Source organism: Cricetulus griseus, assembly GCF_003668045.3.
Source record: "Cricetulus griseus strain 17A/GY chromosome 1 unlocalized genomic scaffold, alternate assembly CriGri-PICRH-1.0 chr1_1, whole genome shotgun sequence".
Lineage (NCBI taxonomy): Eukaryota > Metazoa > Chordata > Mammalia > Rodentia > Cricetidae > Cricetulus > Cricetulus griseus.
Genome location: NW_023276807.1, coordinates 203,061,481 through 203,084,864, shown reverse-complemented (window position 1 = coordinate 203,084,864; position 23,384 = coordinate 203,061,481). Strand labels below are relative to the sequence as shown.

The 23,384-nt window shown below is 42.6% G+C and overlaps 1 protein-coding gene across 4 annotated transcripts in view; it reads right to left on the bottom strand.

Annotated features, from left to right (window-relative positions):
- Positions 1 to 23,384, bottom strand: part of Samd4a (sterile alpha motif domain containing 4A) — a 215,980-nt gene that overhangs the window by 43,626 nt on the left and 148,970 nt on the right. For 3 of the 4 annotated variants that reach the window (XM_027386537.2, XM_035452096.1, XM_027386539.2), the window contains one exon: positions 7,967 to 8,230. The exons of the other annotated variant lie outside the window; for it this stretch is intronic. In XM_027386537.2, the coding sequence (XP_027242338.1) occupies positions 7,967 to 8,230 (264 nt within the window). The remainder of the gene's footprint in view (positions 1 to 7,966; positions 8,231 to 23,384) is intronic. 4 annotated transcript variants of the gene reach the window in all.

Sequence of the window (23,384 nt, the reverse complement as noted above, 5' to 3'; positions counted from 1 at the left end):
TTCTTTCTCCTTTCTGCAGTGAGGGTAGGTGAGCAAAGAGGAGGAAATCTCAGTCCTTAAGAACACAAGCCAGCTATACAGTGAGAGCCTGACTGACAACAACAATGAATCCCAAAAGAACAACAGAAAAGCACATAGCCTACCAAGTCACTGCCCCCTTGCCAGAGATGAAAACAGAACTCCACTAAAAGGGAAACAAGCAAGAGAACTGAGAGTTTCATTCCCACAAGCAAGTATTCCAAAGACTGAGTTGCTGAATTCTCTAAGAAATTTGCATGAGCTCCAACCAAAGCCTAGATGCCATCCTGTTAGATACAATGCTGAGAACCATTTTTTTTTTTTTTTTTTTGGTTTTTCGAGACAGGGTTTCTCTGTGCAGCTTTGGAGCCTATCCTGGCACTCGTTCTGGAGACTAGGCTCGTCTCAAACTCACAGAGATCTGCCTGCCTCTGCCTCTGCCTCCCAAGGGCTGGGATTAAAGGCATGCACCACCAACACCCAACCTGAGAACCGTTTTAACTTCTTAGCTTGGACACCATTTCTATGTGGGAAGCTGTGGCTATGGTTGGAAAATTCAGGAACATGAAGAACAGAGGGTGTTTTGCAGAGAAGTTAAGTGTAAATTTGGCATGTCTTCGGGGTACAGCTGTTTAACTCCATCTAGTTTGCTTCGGTTGGACATAGCAATACAGGTCCCAAGCTAGAACAACATATTCTTATGCAGTATAAAAAAGAGAAAGATACTTCTTTTCTGTTACACACGAGGCAGATCTCCCTGCCAACTGACGGAATGCTATTTATTCAACGTTTACTAGGTACTATTAGTAGAGGTCAGACCTTGTAAAGAGTTGCCATTGTCATCAAGGAACTTGTGATCCAGAGAACATGACTGAGTCCCGTTCAAAAATTGTAACAGTTTCAGTATAAGCACTGAGGATACCCAAATCCTGGGATGGCACAGAACAAGGTACACTTGGGTTTTCCAAAGCCGTGAGAGGAAGCTCCCTGCATCCGGCTATTTGGAGGAGCATCAGCTTGGAATCTATTGGGCAAACCACTTTATAGAGGCCATTCACATGGTAGGAACATCAGAAGCAAAAGCCAGAGCCACAGAGCATTTACGGCAGAGAAAATGCTTGGTGAATGGTGGAAACAGCTAGAGAGAAAGCATAGACACAGAAGCAGGGAAGTCAGGTACCTGAGATATGAAATGTCAAAACAAGGAAAGTAGATTGTTGTCTTGTGGAGGATGAAAAACCATTGAAACCTGCACATTTGGAGACACGGGTTGCATCAGAAAGATGATGGTGGTCGTGGGAAGGTGGCTGGAGGATGGTGAGACAAGGCCAGGACAGGAGTTTGAGAAGCCCTAGAGGAGTGCTTGAGAAGGGTGAGAGGAGAACAAAAGGGTGGAAACTGATGGTACTTGGATGTCAGGAAGAATAGGGACTGAAGACGGATCCTTTGGTGAGAGGGAAAACATGTGGAAAAGCCGGTTGAGCTGGAGAACAACTTGCCTTGTCAATCTCATGCTTGCTGGTTCTGCCATGAAAGTCAGTGTCAGCACATAGACAAGGAACACTGAGTGAGATTAGGATGGAGACATGGTGAAGCTGTAGGGTGGCAGGCGTTGTGGGTATGGGGTTTCCATCCTTCCTGATGCTCCTTCTAGCTCCTGTTATAGGCCACGTTGGTTTATCTTCTCCAGGCTATTTTGGATAACAGCTACACACTCATCTTGCGTATGTTCTGTGTACACCCACGGGTCTTTAGCAATGGGATCAAATTTTATACCGTGCTCATTTCTATATCCTTTTAGGGTTTGGATACTATGACCACAGAGAGGATTTGAGTCATGTCCTCACTCACACGGAAGCTGGGCTCCTGTGAGAACGTGGGCTGCTTTATTAAGCTTATGCCTGCTGCAGATGCCAGCCAGGTCAACAAGGCATGCAGCGCCCAACCTCAAGTGAGGACAAGTTGATAAGGGAAGCAACAGGAGGGGGAGAAATTGAGGTAGCTCTTTATCTAGAAGAGAGAAACATGAACAAGCAGTTTCCCACAAGAGAGCTTATTTGTGGCACTCTAGGTACCTGATGACAGAAATCAACTTATTCCTCACAGAGAGTCAGGCTGATCTCAAACAGCCTTCTCTCTAAGACGTGGGCTGCATCCTTGCTCTCTGAGGGAGAGAAAAAATACAAAGGATGGCTATGAAGGGACTAACACTTCACTGTTGAAATCAGAGAGAAAGCAAATCCTTCAAGAAAAAGAGCAGCAGTTTAGTGACATCAGAAAGCCTATCTTTATTTTTGGCCAGAGTGGAATGAAGAGCCTAGTTCTGTTCCAGGCACTGAGCAAAAGGAGGAGGATGCCTGTTGGGTCCTCAGGAGCTCTTCCTCTTGAGGGGAACTCATGATCCTGAGGAGTGTCTGGAGTGTTTCAGGAAGGCCCCTCTCTCATGGAGACATACCAGGAGTCTTTGAACAAACAAATTTGAGGTAAAATACTTCAAAGAATTAGATGCAAACAGTGAACTAAATTTCTTTCGGGTGCTCCCATTTACCACAGATTCCTTAGTACTGTTCTTTAAATGGCCTGTTTTGTTTTGTTTTGTTAAAGGGAAGGAGAGGCTCTGAAAGTCCTCTAGCTAAAGACACACTCAGCAAGGAGTCGAGGTTAAAAGTCCTGAGATCTTTAGGATCTAGGAGGAGTCCTGGAATTGGCTTTTCAAAGACATCAGAGTTCTCAGCTTATCAGAATTAGCACAATTCCAAGCCCAGGAAGACCCATTTGTGCAGGTCACATGGCCACATCAGGGAGTTAAACAACACACAACAACAACATTGACAACAAACCACAAAACAAAACAAAAAACAACAGCGAATTTATTCAAGTTAAATGCATTCAAGGTAACACCTGCAAAGGCACCATTCTGCATCTAAACCATTTTCCATGATAGCTGTGCTGAAAAGTGTGTCACTCATGGCACCACACCACGCCCGCTCCGTCACTCAGACCTTTAAGACCCCCAGAAGTGCTGCATGCAAAAATCTTTCCTACAAAGTTTTCTCACGATTTCCTTTTTTTTTTTTTTTTAAAGAGCTCACCTCTAAATAATTTCTCTCATTTACATTCTGAGAGAGGCCAAGGATCAAAGACCCACATTTCAAAAACAACTCCAATTCTAAACCAGCTATTTGCTAGGAGACCATATGTTTTATTTGTTACGGGGAGAAAAAGTTTACTCAAGTTTCAGCAGAGAGACTTCCTTAAAAAGATAAACATTTTCACAGTCAATGGCCTTCTCCATTCTTAACTACTGTGTGCCTGTCAATGTTACTCCAGCCAGGAGCTCCCTTTTTTGTCCCTATTATGCCCATACACACATAATAATCAAGTAGTTCTATTACCTCTGTATTTTTGTGCTAATGGGGAGCAGCATGCCACAAGTATACCCAGTTAATGTTGTTCTGCGATAATGAGGCTGCAGCTCCCACCAAGAGCATATAGTATCAATCTCTACTCCCTCATCCAGGCAACCAACCATTCTTCCTACAGCCAAATCCATTTGCTTTCCCACTCTTGGAATGCATTCCTCCAGAGGAACTTCCCAACACCCTTTCATGTATGCTTAACACTGAAATTGCTCAGCTCAGCCATGGAGGAGCATGGAGCCCCTGTCCGGTCACCCAGTACTTGGACACCTCCACAGGACTGCTCCAAGGTCCCCTATTCACCATGCCCCAGACTGCCCCTCATTGATTCCCATAGGCCCTGCAACATAGAGGACTCCTCTAGATATCCCACGAAGAAACCTGGATGTCATCCTAAATGCCTCCTCCTCATCAGCTGTCACATTCAGTTGTCACCAAGTCCTCACAATTGTTTCTCATGGAGTTACTGTGTCACAGTCCTTGGTCCCCATTCTCATCGCCACTTGAATTGGCCCAGGGTCACTTTCCTCTATTGCTGAAAAATCCTCCACCTCTCCATTGGCTTTCAAATCCAGAAACCCCTCCCCTTTACTTTCCATACTGTTGTGCGGGTTCCATTTGCTAATACACAAATTTAAGCAGGTGGCTTTAATGTATAAATTCCGTTGGCAATTTCAGAATAAAAGGCACCAGGCACAATCCTTTGCAAGGTGAAGATCCAGCTCCTCCTGTGCAGATCTGTTTGCCACCTGCCTTTAATACCTTAGCCATAGATTGTTCCCCTTCCTTACACTAGTTCACAATGCTGTCCCCTCAGCACAGAATACCTTCCGTCTATACTGGTGACCTGTAACCATGCTTTGAGGCTTAGCTACAGGTCATACCTATTCTAGAGCCCTCTATCCTGTTTGAATTGGGCCTGTCTTGATGCTTGCTTCAAGCGCAGACAAATGTCTGAGAGACTGTTCTTCCCCAGCAGTGTCTCCGCATCAGCTACCTGGTGTTAATGTGAGTCTCCCCAGAGCTCAGGAGGTACTGAGAAGTCCAATGACTTAAATGAGGACAAAATCGAATCAAGGATTTTCTCCAATACCAAAGCCACACCAGGAGCCTGGCCCTCGGATAAACCTCTGGATGTTGGCTTCATCGTCACAGAGAGTTTGCCGTGCTACTCTGAGGGGCAGATACATTCCTTCTGTCACCAGGCTGCCTTCTTTCTAGGAAAGAAATAATTTAGTAATATGAGACTTTCTTCTCTCTTCCCACCTGAGATAAGAACTAAGAGTATATTCAATTCATCTGCTCCCTGGAAATGAGGGATCTTATAGCTTAGTGCCGACTCAGAATCAAGAGTCTCTCTCCTGGGATAAGTCACAGTGAAACCTTTGAAAAGAACACAGACACCAGAATTTAAAACATAGCCAGCATAGCTAGTCCAAACACTTCTAAGTGGCCGCGTCCTGAGGGATTGGTAACAGGAAAATTTCATATTCCGGCTCATGTTGCTGCTTGAGAGTTCAAGTGAGGTACTCAATCCTATGCTTGGCTTGTCTTTAGCCCAGGGCCCTATGTGTTTGTTCCATACAGCCAACCCAAAATCACTAGGAAAAGTGTTTACTAGAAGAAGCAAAGCACAGAGATTCAGGAGGAAGCAATTAATCCCGAGGGCTTATTCTGTATGCTTGACCCAAGAGGGCCATTCCCAAGGGAGGATGGTAGCCAAGCTGACTATTCTGTCCAGATGAGAAGGTAGGCAAGAACAAACCCAGGATTTCAGCCATGTACACCAACCACTTGGCTAGAAAGATGAATGCAATTTATGATGGCTTTTATTGTTTTTCCAAGATGTGAAGCAAGGGTGATATGTATTCCCAGAGGATATGGGAACCCTTCCAAATTCTACTCCAGCTTCCTTGTTCTTGCAGATCAGACATTTGAAAATTAGAAAAGCAGCTGTTTTGAGTGTCTCTGCCCCTGCCAAGGGACCCAAGGCACAGGACAGCAAGCATGGGGTTCCACTTTTAGAGCTGGTTCTTCTCAGATACATCACTCAACTTCATAGGCCACTACTCAGAAAGTGATACTTCATTTGGAAATTCACATGATCATCTGCTTTTAGGCCTGGAGACCAAATGACAAACCCTTGGGATGGGTATATTAATGGCTGATTCCTAGATGCAACTTTAAGAGGCCATGTTGAGTAACCTACATGTAGAGGAGTTCTTGGTGGCCACCTCACTACAGGGCTGGGTAAGGAACATTTGTGCTCAACAAATACTGGCCCTATGCCACATCAGAATGTGTTTGGGGGGTTTGGACATTTCTATTACCTGACATTGTCAGCTGAAGTGAAATGTATTTTCCCTATTAATAGAATTCATCATCTATTACATTCCTTCTCTTGAATTTTTTCCCTGTTACTGGCTAGTGTCCTTATACATTGATTTCCCCATCCACTTTCTTTAAGAAAAGTAAGTTCAATAGATGAAAGCAGGCAGAAACACATGGAGAGAATCCTTTGTTCCAACCAGTCACCAGAGAGCTTCTTTTTCACTGATACCTATGCGCTCACAATGAAAATCTTGGGTATGACATTTTGTCGGCGTGACTCTGTGACTAAGCTTTGAGAAGACAATTCTTATTAATTCTCGAGAAAGGAGTCAAGAGAGCTTATCTATAGGTGCCCCTTGAGTTTTGGGAAGTGTCTGACTTTTTATCCAGAAAACAACAACAACCCCCCCAAAACCAAGCAAATGGGATATTCATTCAATTTCCCCTTTCGCTCATGTTTCTTTAAAATCAGTACATCATTTCTATTCACGTCTTACCTTAGGAGCCCGCAAGCACACATTTGCACACTTTGGGAGAGTGTGTGTATAAGCCCTCCAAACAAATGAAGAAATAACAAGAAAGAAAGAAAGTAAAGTAAAAGGACCGACTAAGCATGTTCAGACACCAGACAGTGAAGTCAGCATTCTTCCAAGCAAATGGCCTATTCTTAAGTCCACATGTTGGTCAACATCCAGTCAATGCTCCTTTGAATAACCAGTGGGGTTCTGTCCCGGAATCAGGATGTCCAGACACTGGACATAGCATTGCTTCGGAATGGGTTTTGCCTATTCTTCAACATTATGGTGCAGTTCCCTAAGCCCTGTGGAAGAGGGTTATACACCCTATATGCCCAAATGACCCATTGCATTAGCTGCATTGCAAATAAAGACCCATTTGCATCCCCAGAGGAAAATTTGAAGACACACCCAAATTTCACAGGTCTCTCATCACATGACTATCATGGGAAGGGACTGGGCTAGGGAGACATCTCCAGAAACCACTGAGAGAAAGACTGGAGCCTCACTCCCTAAGTTGATGGGGTCCACTGTTCAGCCTAGCTCTCTCTCATATCTGGCACCTGAGAAGATGAGGGCATACTCTCTGTGCTAGGTTCCCATGTTGGGAGGGATGAGGCCAAGAGCCTCCTCTTTTGTAAGGGGAGGATTAGTAACAGCAAACATCAGGAGTGTGGATTAAAAGCAGCATGGAAGCCCTTCTCAGAGCCTGTCCTCAGCATTGTCCCAGAAGCCTGCCTGGTTGTTGTCTCACTAGCTAACATTGTTATCAGCATGTCTCTGATGAGTATCTTTCCCTAAGGACTTCTATCCCTCCAACAACTGGTGTCTAAAAATACAGAATGCATGCATCCTCTGTGAACCCATCAACAGTAATTTGGAAATCTCCGTCTCCCGAGGAGGATCTGTAGGAGAGGGTACATTGACAGCCAATGTAGGAACATTTATTTAGGCTGCACAATAAGCCTTTATCATCAATATGCAAATCTACTATCAGGCTTAAAACACCAAAGGTTTTCACGTCCCTGAAGCAGATGCAGAGAAAGGGGCCTTAAGGTTTCTTTGGCCATCGAACAAAAAGGGGGTAATAAAAAGAAGTATTACTACAATGCTTCACTGAGAGAAAGTAAAGATATAAAAGATCAATAGTTTTTTTTTTGGTTTGTTTGTTTGTTTGTTTGTTTCTGAATTAGTGACAGGTCCCTGGCCACAGCAAAGCAGAGGGTAGAGTAGCTTGGCCTTTTCTCAGATGACCCTATCCAGGGTAGCAGGAGCCCCTATTGTCCAAGAGTCTGTGCACAGAAATCAGAAAAGAGGATGTCAACCTTCTTTGCTCTGGCTTCTGGGTCAGGGCAAATGACCATCGACCACTGATCAAAGATCAGAAATAGTAAACTTTAAGGACTGTGTATTAATGGCAGCTTCAGAGCACTTTCAGAGCCTGCCCTTGGCATTGTCCCAAAAGGCTGCCTGGCTATTGTCTCACCAGCTAACATCATTATCAGCTGGGAAGAGGCTCCAAGCCCTGTCCTCCAGGGCCAGTTCTGGAGTTCTGGAAGGTGTGGCTTGAACACACAAGCCTAAGGTAAGGAGCTGGGCTCCATCTCTCTTACTGACCACCTCTCTTTCCCCTTGGACTCCAAATCAAGGGAGGGCCTCTTGGTTCCTCATGTGGTCACTCACCTTTCATACCACTACCTTCTTCTTGGAATGTGTTACGAGCAGTGGTCTGATCTTCTAAGTGTTCACTCCCACCACTTCCTGAAGAGGCTACACTGCTTTGTGGAGACAGGGGGGCATGATCGGATGGGAGGCACTGGGGTCCTCTAGCTCGTAAGTCCTCATGAGACATCCATCCATGTCCTAGAGGCTGGTTTGGCACATTCATGGGTGGGGTAAGGGAAACAGATCGTTTCAAAGGGCTGTGGTGTGCCTGGCCTGAGAGAACTGGAAAAAAAAATAAAATGAAATAGGTTATTCTCCCCATGTTAGCCTGGGACGCAGAATAACCCACAATACCTTTGTACCCTCAGAGAGACCATGGCTAACTCTTACACTCCACTGGTGGTCACAGTGGGTTGAATTAGGTCTGGGATTGTCCTTCCCTCTAGTGGCTAAAAAGGAGGCTGCGTGGACCTGGTTGTGGGCTAGGTTGAACCCTGGAGCCCAAACTTATGGTCCTCACACACCCAGTCTTCATGTTTGTGAGTTTGGATATGGTTTTATTTTAAACTTACAAATTAGTCTTTGGAGCAGCTGGGCAAAGCTGACAGCTTGGAAGTGGCCATCTGACCAAAGTGAACAAAGCATGTGTTTGACAATATTTTTTAAAGAACAAGAATGATATTCCCCACATCGGTATGGAAGACTTGAAGGGTAGGCAGGCTGGTCACCATCTGGGATCTTTTCAGGGCTGATCTAGATACTTGGACTAGTTATTCTAAACAGGAGTTAGGGAACTGTCACCTCTAAATGGTGGGAGGAGCTCAAGGATGGAATCCAGCACTGATATCACCTCTGGGTATGGGACACTGGCAGTCATACTGAAAAGGCTAATTCTTTCCCTTGCCCTCAGGGTTCATGTCAAACTTTATCTGGCAAACACCTTCAGGTAACAAGGCTTTCATTCAGAAGTCAGCAAGGCACTCCCACTAAGCATGTTCAGTCCTTCCACACAGTGGGCAACATCTGCATAGCTCCTTTTTTATTTTCCAGAAAACTAGGAAAAAGCAACAAAATGCACCTAACTGGCCAAATTAAATTGAAGGCACTCAAAAGAGGGATTTAAGTAACATCAATGCTCAGAGAGCCGATGTTACCCTTGGTTGGTTTTGCTGGGTGTGTAAAGTGACTTTACAAAATAAGTCTATTCATAACTTTTCCCTCAGTCTATTTTGATTGCTGCTGTATTAATGTGGAACTGAGCCACAAGCATTTTAAAACATTTTCCAGGGAAGCCATTGACTCCATCCTCAGCTCTAACTCCTCCAGTGAGGCATTTGTTGATCCTAGTTTCAGCCATATATTTCTTTGCTGGAAAGAAATTTTTCTATGTTTTTCAGTAGGTAGACCAGATGGCCCAAATAGTGGAAGGCACTGCTTTTAGATTGCAGATGGATATTATCTACATAAAGACCAGATCAGGTCTTTACCATGACCCCACCTACAAAATAAAGACCAGAGCCAAAAGGCAGAGTGCTGCCAAAAGGCATGTCTAGTATGGCCTGGTGGTTAGCTGGCAACACTCAAAGCCTTAGAGTCTAAGGGCAACAAGGCTCAATACTTTTGGGGTCAATGTTTCCACTTGCCTTGTATATGAAGTGAGACAGTTAGAAGGACTAAAACTTCTTTATCAACAAAAAAGTGTGGTTGGGATCGCTTCTGAGTTTAACATTTGTAATCCACTTAGGAAATTTCTAATTTGACTAGATTTGGTTGAAGGCATGGGGTTTTTATCTACCTTAAAGATATGTGAATGCGACTTTAAAAAAAAATGACCCTATCAGGTTTGTATTTTCACTAGACTAAAGAGCAAACTATTTGAAGAGGCTTCCTGGGAAAGTGCATTGCTTCCTAATTTGAGTAGAACTAGAAAAAAAATAAGGCAAATGAACAAATAAATAAATAGAAAATAGCAACAAAAATGAAGAGAGAAATGAATAGAATGAAAAACTAGACATCCAGAAAACTCATTCCATGCCTATCTAAGCGTTTATATAAAATTGGGCAGACTTGTCTGGAGCCTCCCTGAGTGCTGAAACATTCTGGCTCAGCTGTGAGTTTTTGAAGCTCTGGAGGAGACTTGGAATGGAGCTAGCCATGTATGACCACATTTCCACCTGGGTTCTCCTCCATACAGCCGGGATTCAAGTGAGGGGGGGTTAAGCTTGAGCAGGTGGGACCTATGTGATAGCTATGATGTTTAGATGCAATAAGAAAATTGAGAAACAATCAACATCCGATATATCTCATGGTTCATGGCTGCTGTTAGTATGGTATGGTTTTTAATTGTTGTGTGTGTGGATACATGTGCCACGGTATGTGTGTGGAGGGAGGTAGGGAGAGAGGAGGACAACTTGTGGGAGTTGGTTCTCTCCTTCTACCCTGTGGGTGCAGGGATTGAAATCAGGCTGTCAGGTTTGGCAGCAAGTGCCTTTACCCTCTGAGCCATCTTGTCAGTCCTCATTTTGATTTGGATGGTTATAATAATAAGACCTGTATGTAGTAGTTGAATTACTACTACATTATTGGATGGGGCCACTTTGTTTTCTTGTACCTAAAAATTTCTCCAAATCCATGCTGCCTCTGTTTCCTGGTGGAAGGCACACCTGGGAAAGCTCCAGTGTCCCAGAATGCCACCAGTGACTGGGATTAGAGGTAGATGATTTCCTCCTTGAATTGGCTTACAGGGATTTGCACAGACACTTACACAACTGTTTTTGTTTTCCTGAGCTTAAGTGAAGTCAGAGGGAAGAGGGCATGAACTTGGCCTTTGCTTTTGTCTAATAAATAGGTCAATTGTAGTTAAGATGCCAGGGCCTTTTCCTGGTGACTTTACATCAAAGGCTACCTCTTCTCTATCATAGAGGGAACCCTCTGCTTCTTGGGGCTTCCCATATTCAGTTCTCTCTGAAGTCATCCTGCTGGGGCAGCCAAGCATAGAACCTTACACAAAACTTCTGCTATTTAGAGAAGGTGGGGGGTTTACAGCAGAGCTGAACATTACCCTAAACCAAAGGAAGGCTGTACAGGGCAAAAGCTCTCCTCTTCTCAGAAAAACTAAGCAGGTGGACAGTGTAGGCCTGTTTCCTCAGTCTTTTACTTTTTTTTTTTTAAAGATTCATTCTTATTTTACACGTATGAGTTTTGTCTGTCTGTATGTCTGTGTGCCACTTGCATGCCTGATGCTCTTGGTGGCCTGAAAATGGTACCAGATCCCCAGGAACTAGAGTTACAGGCTATTGTGAGACTGAAGATGATGATAGATGACTCTGAGGTTAAGATAAACCAGTAGGTTTGATGATGTTCGGTGTTAGGTCTTATTCTGGAGTAAGCTGGTCTAAAGTAGCAAAGGGGGTAATGAATGGTACAGGCATTAAGACTAGTACACAGCTGTGGGGTTAATTTGAAGTGCCTGGGACTGACCATGGCAGTGGCCCTATAGCTGCAATTATTTTAAGGACTCACCTGAAGCAATGACCCAGGGGAGAGAAGATATGAACATTTAGGGGAAAAATAATGAAGAAAAAGTGTGTTTGTTTTCCTATGAGTCAGGATGGAAGAACAGTCAAACCAGATACCTGAGAAGTTTCTCAGCCTGGCTGGTGGTAGCTGCCTCAGAATAACTCTAGCGCAGGCTCTTGAATGCACTTGTTACTGACTGCTGTGCAGTAGGCAGTGGCTAACGATTGCTTCAGAGGGCTGTTCCAGAGTCGTTCTCAAATGCTGCAGAATGAAGTGTGCCTTGACAAAACCCCCACAGGGATCAGGAATTGGCAAATTCTGCTAGAGCCGAGGCCCTAAATTTATACGGCATTTGTTACTTTTACAGCAGTGTGGGGAGGGACAGCATGCTGTGGGATGGTTTCGTTCTATGAAAACTCACAGGGAAGCACGGTTGTGACTCTTTTGCATCACTGAAATGAGGCCTCATGATTGTATATAGTACGGATCCAATTCTGCTTATAGTTTTAGAACTCTCTACAAGAAATTTCAGGCCTGTACTTGTCTGTACACATGCCATTGGGATGTCACAACCTGCAGAGCCTTTATACATTCAAGTGACCTGAAAGTAAACAATAAGTATTGAGTATGTCTACTTGAAATATGCAAAAAGAGAAGCAGCTAAAAATAATCTTGCTATATAGCAGCCAAGTAGGATGGCAGTACTGAGGGCGCTCTGACCTCACGATAAACTCCATTTGCCGCTTGGGGCCAGCCAGTTTCTCCGGCCTCTTCTCACCTCACCATTTCTTTCTCATCTCCTAGAATCTTTGATGTGACCCCTCTCACTATCTTGGGAAGGAAATACATGGCAGATGTCCATGGGGTCTGTTCTATGCATTTTCCTGAAAGCCTAGAATTCAACATTTTCTTTAATCAACTTTGACATTGCCTTCACTTTGAATTATTGAGATAAAATTCAGGCAGAAAAAAATTCAGAATATTTAGGACTCTTTGGAGAATATTAAGTAAAACTATGGTTTCTGCCTTCTGGAGAAATAAGAAGGTTTGTGGGGGAAAGGAAGGTGTAGGATACTGGACCTACTGTCTCTTTGGTTCACTGTCAGATGGAATCTTCTATGAGGGGACAAAAGCTAACAGTGCAATTCTAACAATAAAACTCTCCTAATGTTAACACAGGCCTTTCATTGTGGATCACACTTATCAGTTCTTTCTCATTTTGTGATTTTTAATTTAAAAAAAAAAAACACTTTATGAGGACAGACTCCTAACACTTGAGAAGCAGAGGCCTCTGAGAAAACAAGATCACTCAATAATTTCTAATTGAGAGTTGTGAGGCCCTGAACAATCCTTATGCACACCAGGCCCTGTTAGGGGACGAAATACCGTGCTGTGGATTTTATGAGCATGTGGACAATTTTGGAACTTATTTGAGATGAATATAAGTGAAAAAGATCTATGCTGAGTTCGTAGCTATTTGGGGGTTTGTTTTCATTTGGCTCAGCGGATCTGAAGTTAGTTTAGTGGGGACCTCAGCCTTTTCATATTATTTACAACCTCACCTGGTTCCTTTGTCTATTAATCTGGGGCACTGTCAGTTGACAGGGATGACAGGTTGTGTCTTTATTGACAGACACTTCCAGGTGTAACCCAGATACTTCTGGAACTGTTAGAGTAGTACTTTTTTGTGGTTGTGATTCCCTCTCAGTCAAATAAATCAGCCATAACCCCCCTTTACTCTCAATGGGGGTTTCTACCTATTTCAAGCTTAGCATTTAGCACCTAGACTGTTGAGGATGTCAGGTGCTTATGTTCCAGTAAAGGCAATACGTATCCCCACCTAACTAACGCGGTCCTCCTGCATCTGATCAGGGAAGCTGTGTTTTCACCTTAAGGTTAGGTTCTGTGAGTACAGTCACACAGATGTGGCTTTCAACTTTCAGCATGTACATTTTAAACTCAAGATGTTGCCTGTTTCTCAGAGAAGTTTGTTAACTTTAAACTTTTCCCTTTATTTTTAGTTATGCATATGGGTGTTTTGCTTGCATGTCTGTTTCTGTACTATGTGTGTGCAGTATCCAAGGAGGCCAGAAGAGGGCATGGGCACTGGATCCTGGGACTGGAGTTCCAGACAGCTGTGAGTTGCCATATGAGTGCTGGAAACGCAATCTGGGTCCCCTGGAAGATCAGTTGGTGCCTTTAACTGCTAAGCCATCTCTCCAGGCCCCTTTTGTTAAAATTTAAAAATTCTAGATGTTCATGTGATAGAATATAATCTAATAGCATAAACTTTATAAAAATAAGTCATTTTTATAAATGGGGGAATATGATCATACTATGTCTATATAAAGTCATTGAAATAGATTATTATATTTCAATATTATTATATTATTAAAATATTTTATTATATGCTAATGAAAACTTAAATATAGGTCATTCTAATTTAGGGATTGGAAAGGTAGGATAAGGAACCCAGATATTTGCATATTGTTTAAAAATATTAACTTACTTCACATATGAGAGGTCCTGAGGGATTCTCTGGGACTCGGGTGACATACGGTATGTGCACTTATGCATGACAAAGCATCACAGAAGAGTACTCACTTACTGTGGCTTATGCTGCACTTTAAGAATTCTTCCTAGACCTGCCCTACCACCCCCTTTCAGGGAATTAGGAGAACCTTTGCTGACAACATCTCAGGCTCACAACATGAAATTCTTAAGTTTTACGGAAGGAGGTTGGTCAATACTTGTCAAGTTTAAAGACCAAAATGTTCAGCCCAGGCTAAGTTTCAAAAAGGAACCAGAGTGGGTGAAGCTTCTCTTCCTGCCTTGGAAAGGTTTACATCTGCTTATCAAGCATAGTTAGGCCTCCATTCTGTGAATTTGTCTTAAGAATAGGTTTCTATGTATCTAGGAATTACAACTAGAAGCTTCCAAGTCAAAGAATGGAGTTCTACTAACACTACTTTGAATATATAATTCTAGGCACTTGCTTCTCTCGTTTTCTTTCTTTCTCCTTTTTTTAAAAAAAAAAAAACTGAGAGTAGTTCCTACTATGTAACCTAGGCTCTAGGCTGCCTTCAAACTCATAGAGAGTCACCTGTCTCAGCCTCCTGAATGCTTGGTCAGGCTAAGCACCTTGACCAAGACTCAAGGGTTAAGATGATAAGGTGACATTAGGCCTTGGATTATTCTTCTTTGTATGAATTTGTGCCCTGAGGCCCTATGGTGGGAAGCTTCAGAGGAAGAAAAGATTCATAGCACTTCAAAAAATACATTTTGAAATATACAAAGGCATAAAATTTGATCAACAACATCATGCAAAAAACAAAAACAAAAAACCACTAGGAGTCACATTTATGGTCATGAACAGAGTTATGTGGGGGGAGAGGAAAGGATAATTAATTATTAGGTAAAACTTCACATGCATTGCCACCACTCATTAGAAAACAGATTACAAGCACATCTGGACAGTCCAAAGCCTCAACCCTGCATGCATGTCCTCTGCTTATTGCCCAAACCAGTGTGAAATATGTGAACACTCGAGGAAATTTCCTCATCAAGCTTTAGACTCCACTTCCTTTTGGGGGGAGAAAAGAGAACATGCCACAAACAGAGATGTGGGTGGTAGATGGGATGTTCCCAGCAAGCCAAGGGTGGAAGCTGCATGCTTTCTGTGAAGAGAAAGTGCCTGTGTAGACCAGACCAGACCAGACCAAACCTGACCAGAGCAGACCAGACCAAACCTGACCAGAGCAGACCAGACCAAACCTGACCAGAGCAGACCAGACCAAACCTGACCAGAGCAGACCAGACCAAACCTGACCTGACCTGACCAGACCACCTGCCAAGACCAGACCAGACCAGACCAGACCAGACCAGACCAGACCAAACCAGACCAAACAAAACCAAACTGAGATTCTAGAAGGAAAGAAAGCTGCAGAGACCTTTTTAAAAAAGTTGCCAAGCACCTATGGCTTAATCTTTTTGCTCTTTAAATCTCGTTTTCATACACTATTGAAATGAAAGTGTCCTCATGCAAGGATGGTTTCTGGAGAAGTCTTTCCAATATCATGAGTCCTTGTCACCATGTCGGCTCTGATTACCTCTAGACGGTTTAGCCCCTGGGCAGAGCAGAGATGTAGGTTTCTGCCTTCATGCTATCACTTAAATATTTGGCTTTTTAAGAACAAAATTAGAATGTTTCTGGCAGACTTTTATTACAGCATTCATCTTTGGAACATTTCATTTGTCGTCTTGTCAGTTTCTGCAATGGCAAAACTGGGTGTCATCCAGTAGAAAATATATTTTAGACAACTGCTGTTTGACATCACAGCATCGTTATTTGGGTAATAAATTAGACCAAAAACTAACATAGACATTTTATAAAAATCAGTAGATTCACATTTACAATTGTCGTGTCAAATCAAGTGGATCTGAAAAGAGTCATCCCAGAGTCTCTCATATGGTTCTATCTAAACCAAAGACAGTGACCATGGCAGTAATGTGATATCACTTAAGCAGGCATGCTAGTACCATGACATTGGCCCAGCCTTTTCCAAGTCTGTATACTGGGTTCACTTGACTTTTCTGTGTTTTCACTTTCATTGCTACATTTCTAACTATACATGCCATCCTCAGGTTTGGCCAAGAATTTCTATTCAGATAAAGCAATATCCAGAAATGAGTTCAGACAGAATGACAGACTTTGACTTGTTTTGTTTATGATGCCAGGTAGAGACATTAAATAGGTGCCAGGAGTAGATTCAACCAGACATTTCCCTTAAAGTTCCCCCACATATGCATTTAAAAAAATGCTCACTGTGTTTAGAGAAGAGAGAAACTTGGAGAGATCCTTATGGCAACATTTTCCTTTAAATGCCTTTTCAGAAGACAACTCTCAAATTGTACCTGCTGTTCCACCCACTTGCACACCTATCCAGGGAGTGTGTCATTGATTTATATTATACAGCATTCATCTTGTGCTTAACAACTCTTTGACCACTACTGAGTATGGGACCAGCAAGGCAATCCATGTTTGTTACTTCAAGTAGCCAGGATTTCATGATTGAACATCTGTCCCAAGGCCACTCGTGGCCAGAATTACTAACTAATCACCAGGGTCTCTTTTAACATCTTGTTAACACTTCCACCACTTGTTAAGAGAATCCAGCTAACTGTGTGAAAGGAACTAACAAAGAATATTTTCAAGCCCTGCCTACCAGCTCTTGTCTTGACCTGAACCACATGCAAGGGCTTCACTACCATAAGAGCCCCATAGCTCCCATGTAATAGGGACAGGTGGCTCTTACTTGAGAGCATAAATTGGGAGGGCAAGGTCTGACATTCTTAGAACATGCCTATATCCTACTGCTAACAAGGCAGCCAAACACAATGTGTCTTCCAGGATTTCTCTGAGTCTGAAAGACTCAAGTTTGCTTTGACCAAACTGCCATCTTTCTTTCTTCTTTCTGGTGTTAGAAGAAGGGTTATAAATGATTAGAAATGTATTATGTACTCCTAATTCTTAACTTAGCTTCTCAATAAGAAAATGAGAATGAGAGTCCCAGCAAGGCACTAGCAGAGCAATTTACTGATTAGGGAATTGGCTCTTGTTTTCATTAAAGCATTCCATCTAAATGTCAAATGCAACAATAACACATAAATGACCATTCAGAAGGACCACAATCGGAGCTTACACTGATAATTAGATGACTTTTTTTGGTTAATTAAGAAGAATTGGATGCTTTAGCCTCTCTTGGCTTCTTGATTACATTTGACTGAATCACCACATGATTTCAGACAAGTTATCAAGCTTTACATTCCAGTGACCATTCTCTTCACCTCTGTCCTTTTCCTGAATGCTAAACCAGTGCAACCTGCCTCTATGAGTGTTGGAACATGATGAGAGTGGTACTGAGTTTGGGCAATTGATTTACTGTCGTCTGTAATTACACACAGTGATTGGGATTTTTGACTTGGCACTGCATTTATCATTTAAACTGTACTGTTTTCCCCCTATCCTAGAAGAGTGGGGTTTTCATAATTGCTCTCAACACATCTACTTGAGTGTTGTCAATCTGTCTGGCAACAAGACACTTCCAGACTCTGGGTTCCTGGCATCACTCAGTCCCCAACAGAGAGGCAGAATTTGAAGATACTCACTTCTCTCTGGATATAAAGACAGAGAAGGATGGCACAAGCCTTCAGATCCTGGCAGCAAAGAGAACAAGCCTTGCAGGCAAATTGGGGCAGAGCTGAGCCCAGCCGCCAGCCTTGATCTCAAGGTTGAGAGCTTCCTTTCTTCCTTGTCTATTGCTGCTGTCTCATTTACCTGTCCTACAAATCCTGGAGGTATGTGTTTATTTATTTACTTACCATAGTTTCTTAAACAAGACCACCCCATGTGAGGTCTTGTAATTGGATTGGGGGCAGCTAAAGGTTTGGTAGCATCAAAAGTTTTCTCAACATTCAGCAACCAAAACTTAATTCAAAATCAAGCAGGTAACACATCTGAAGTGTTTCTGGCAACACTCAGGCATATTGCATCAAATGACTTTACCGTGATCTCGGTTCTGAGCATACAACATAAGCAATTAGCATCACACACACACCACTGCACCACACTACAACAAACGCTGCCCAAAATACCTGGCTCAGATTCCAGACTAGTCTGGTTTTCAATTTCAGTATTTTCACTGTTCATTCAGGGTTTTCTGCTCTTACAGAATGTAATAGTTTACAGAAAATAGACTTCTAATGTTTTTCTTTTATTTTGAGACAGGGTTTCACTGTATTTCTCTGGCTGCCCTGAACTCTCTCTGTAAACCAGGGTGGCCTAGAACTCACAGAGATCTGCCTGCCTCTGCCTCCAGAGTGATGGGATTAAAGTTGTACACCACCACTGCCCATTTTGTGTGTGTTTGGTGGGCGGGGGCAGGGTTAAGACAACCATTCTTAGACAAATGCTTTGAATCCTAGACAACTATGCTTTGTCTTCACTCTTCTTAAGCAAGGAGGTTGGGGGCACAGTCCAGGGCCTTCTCTGAACATGAATCAATCATAGGCTGAAACCTCACGACAGACATGCTTTTCTTTGGTCCAGAAATACAGCAGTTGAAAGCACAAGTGATTCTCAATCAGAGACCCAAAGTGTTCTAGACCCAGGGATCAGCAGTGCTGGCACCCAGGGGTCAGCTTCCTGGGACCTTGATAGAAAGGCTGGTTCTTAGATCTCCCCTAGGCCTACTGAATCAGGATCTGTATCTTCACCAGGCACTAGGAGATGTGTGCTCACATTCTAGGATAAGACACATTGATTACACACCCAGCTTTGGCTTGCTGTCTAGATACTTGTTCTATTGATGTTGGGGTTAGACATCAACCAAAGCCAAAACATCCTGCTGGAACATAAAGAATTTGGGAATTCAGTTGGAATCCATCTGATCCTTTTGTGCTCTAGTCTTCCCCATCAATAGCTATCAAGAGGAACACCATGAGATTGCTAGGGGAAAATTCATTAATATATACTAATGTGTTTAGAAATTTTAAAGTGCCACAGAAACTGTTATACTAGTTGTCAGAGTAAGATTAACCTAGAGAAAACTAAATTGGTTATGTGAGAATAAACTCAAAGTGCTTGCTAATATAACGGCATTCATATTTATGTAGCACTTTCAGCATAGGACATTGGCATGAACAATACCTCTGGTATTGTTTTTCGTGGTCATAAGAGTGGCATTTCCAATTGGTCTGTACATGGACAAACTACCTATCCTGCTCTGTCTTATTTGATAGTGTTTCAACTTGACTTTACTTACCTCCAACACGTTTTAGGGGGCTATGATCCTGGGGATTGAATAGTTTCCTGCATCCTAACTAAAAGTACCACCACGGAGTTACATCCCCAAACCAATCTTCCATGTATTTTTAAGGGCTTAGGTTTCATGTTTATTTGTGTGTGTGTGTGTGTGTGTGGGGAGGCGTTATAGTATATGGCTCACTTCCTTTCCCATTAAATATTAGTGTCCAGGACTTGAAAAACCTTGTCTGTCCTAACATTTATAAGCAACACTGACTGAAAAATTCTTATTGGAAATTCTAAATGCTTGCATTACACTCAGAAATTCAGATTGAACACTGCCAGAGAAGCTAGTAAAGGAGGAGGACCCTAAGAGAGACATACATAGTCCCCTGGAGAAGGGGAAAGGTTCAAGATCCCCTGAGCAAATTGAGAGCATGGGAAGAGGGGGGAGGGAGCTATGAGAATGAGAAGGGAAGAAGAGGAAGGATGCAGAGGTCATGAGGGAGCAGAAAGCTTGAGTCAGGGGAAGAATAGAAGAAAAGATATGTGATAGGTAGGGTTTTAGTTGGGGGGTAGGAGAGGATGGGAGGGAGAAGGTATCATGTAAAACAATCTTGTTCCTAATTCAAAAAAAAAAAAAGAAATTCAGGTTGAGAACCTATTACAAGTCTGGTTGACATTTGGTTCCTCACAAACGAAACAAAGGGTTAGAGAAAATGAGTTCACCAGACATGTATTGAACATTCATGATGTACTGGGCTCTAAAAGCTGGAGACACAATGTTGAAGAGGCCATGAAGATCAGTAGATGATCTCTCATCTACTGCTCCCAGAGATGATCTTCCAGGATGCTATTAGCCCATCGACACGGGGAAGGTTCTTCCAAATGAGTCTAGCTTATTTGGAGATGATAGTATTTGCCTGGCCATTTTTATTCCTCTGTATCATTGGAAGTTGACATTATGGCATGCATAGAATGACTAATTGGAGGAGAAGAAAGCATCTGCCCACTCTTGCCAGAATGGATGCTGGAGAAGAGGAGGCACTAAACCATACCTTCCTCCTGTTCCTGCTGGTCCCAGTACTCTCATTTCTCCTACACATTTAGGCTCTCAAGATATCACAAATAGATTCTCTGCTCTACTTGCTTTTCCTGCCCTAGGCTGGGGACACTGTACTGTCATTATCACAATGCACAACCTTTTATACCTGAAGGCTTCTTTTCTCAGTCTTTTATTCTCTGAGGAATGAATCACCTGGCAGGAAATAACACAGCATCAGCTATCATTTGCTATGCTGACTTCAGGTCAGGTATTTAGTGTGTTTACACAAAGCTCTGTTTAATCTCTATGCAGTATCTGACGAGGGTTATATTAATTCTTTCCCTGTACCCTCACTTCACAGATAGAAAGTTGGGGTGCATCGAGGATAAGGAACAAAGATGAGACAGTGAGGAAGTGACAAGATTTGGGATTTAAAGTCTAAGGTTCTGTGATTTTTCTGGCCCAACTGTTCTTAAGCCCAATGAAAATTGTTTCTCATGACACAAAGAACTTTAGGGTTAGACTATTGTTCCACCCATCCACCTGTCCATCTACCCATCCATCATTCGTCCCCATATCTAACCATCTATACATCTATACATCTATTCATCTATCCACTCATCCATCCATCCATCACCCACCTATCCATCCATCCATCCATCCATCCATCCATCCATCCATCCATCCATCCATATTTGCTGAGTATCTGCCTTGTGGTAGTTGGATGTTAAAAGGTAAGTTGGTAAAGGCCCACTAAAATAATATATGAGAAAATGCTTTTTCAAATGGATGAGTATTAAGTATTAGTTTCCTGTAAAAGGAGTTTAAGCTTAATTTTTTATTCACTCATTTAACAAATAGTATTTTAAAAATTTAAGAGTTTGAGTGTGTGTGTGTGTGTGTGTGTGTGTGTGTGTGCGCGCGCGCGCGCGTTTGTATATGTGTGCGCGCAAGCGTGTGAGTGTAGGTTTCTTGGGAGTCCAAAGAAGGCATCAGATCCTCTGGAGTTAGGTTTACAGGCAGTTGAGAGCCACCTGTCTGCAACAGCAACTAGGACTCTGAGCGTTAAGCCACGTCTTCAGCTCCACAAATAGCTTCTATGCTCCTCTGACTAGGTCTCCAGATACCGAAAGACAAATCCATAAAACACAGGGCTGTGTAGAGGCAAATAGCATTTCTTATCCTTTATTAAGCCATCCCCTTCAATCATTTGGGAGCCCACAGTAGCTGGGAGCCTTAAGGCAGCATTAATAATCTAAGTAACACTTTGTATGAAGGTTGCCTAAGGAGGTAAAAAATTTAGGTGATTTCAATTTCAATTAATTTGCCACAACTTCTCAAGAACTAATGAGAATTTCTGAGGAGACAGAAACACACTCTGAACCATGGTCCTCCCTTTTAAGGACTATGGTATTAGGGAAGTGTGTGAAATAAAGAAAACCTATCTCCTTTGCATCTGTGGTAATGTTCATTTTCATTTCCTTGGTGGCAAGTAGCTCTTCCATGCAATTGTTTCAAATCCATGGCTCTGAGTAGCAGACTGACTTAATTTGAATTAGCAGTGACCTACCTAACAGCATAGAAAGTGTCTCATTGCACTTGAGTTTTCTCCAAATGGCTCACAAACTTGATGGTCTGCTCATGGGAGTGTTGAGTGCTGAGTTAGGCAAGCAGCTCCACAGAAGAAGCCAAACCATAATCTTTTTATTTTAAACTAAATTCTGGAGGAACATTAAGAAATTAATGTTAATTAAGGAGAATTAAGAAAAACAACCTAAAAAATGTTAAGATAACCATCATATTTCCCTGAAGGAAAAGCCATGCCTCAGGGATGGTTTCCCTCAAAGTGAGCATCCTAACTCACCAGGTAGCAGATGAGGTCTGAGTAGAGATTTACATTCCTCAGTGAAGCCCTCAAGAAAATCAGTAGAGAGAAATGTCAAGGTTTTACTGTAAAGTAGATGTTAATGTTTTTACATGTCCAATGGAATCGGTCCTTATGGAATTTAAATAGTGGTGCTATGTTTTATTTAAATGCTTTGTCCAAAAACATTATTTCTAGGAGGCTAGAAGATGTCAGTAATAGTGTAACTTGCTTTCTTCATTTATTTATTTATTCCTGAATTGTCACAAATGTTGATCCATAGTCTGGGAATGTAGTTCAGTTGTAGAGCACTTACCTTGCAAGATTCTAGGTGGGAGCCCCCGAACATTAAACAAATATATGTGTTTGGGAACACATCATCTAATCCACCCTTCCTAGCCATTTTATCAGTTAAGGCATCAAAGGCCTCAGATATTACAATTGTCCAAGGTTGCTCAGAAAACTGGACCCTTCAGCCCAGCCTGGCACACCTGTGTTTGGGGCCTTCAAGGTCACCACATAACTTTGGTTATATCAATGTCATTACAAAAAAAAAAAAAAAAAAAAAAAAAAAAAAAAAAAAAAAAAAGAACAGAGAATAGGCTTCTGACCTAAAGTGGTTAATTTCTGCTTTGGTGCGGTTGTCTCTTGCAGGACCCACATGCTGAGGTGCACACATTTACACCATACATGAAACAGAGCAGGAACTGGCATGGCAAAGACAGCTCGCTGTCTGTCCCTGGGATTTACAGAACCAGTTTTGCCTGGTCTTGACTGCCTGCAATTTCACAGGTGCCACAGCAGGCACTTCATCTCTGTGCATGTTAGCTGTCCGCCACTACTCTGTGACTAACAGATCACGGGCCCCTCCTACTTTGGACTCACTGGACAGACTGCACCACCGCTGTGATGTCATCTCATTTGCAAGGGCAAACCTTCAACGTCCCCTCCCCTGCAAGCCTTCTGCATTGCAGTCCATCTATTATTCAGCCCGGAAAAGTACTTCTTTAAATTGGTTGTTTTATATGACAGTACATTCATGTGGCAGTGTGTGCTTAGGATTTGTGTATGGAGACTGGGACTGGCCATCGCTTATCTTCTTGTGTATAGCGCACTAGCCCCTCACAGAGTCAGTATTTTAAAAGGGAAACTACGGTGAAGGGGATGTAGGAGGACAGCCTTCAGGCCAGAGCAGTCTCCCATG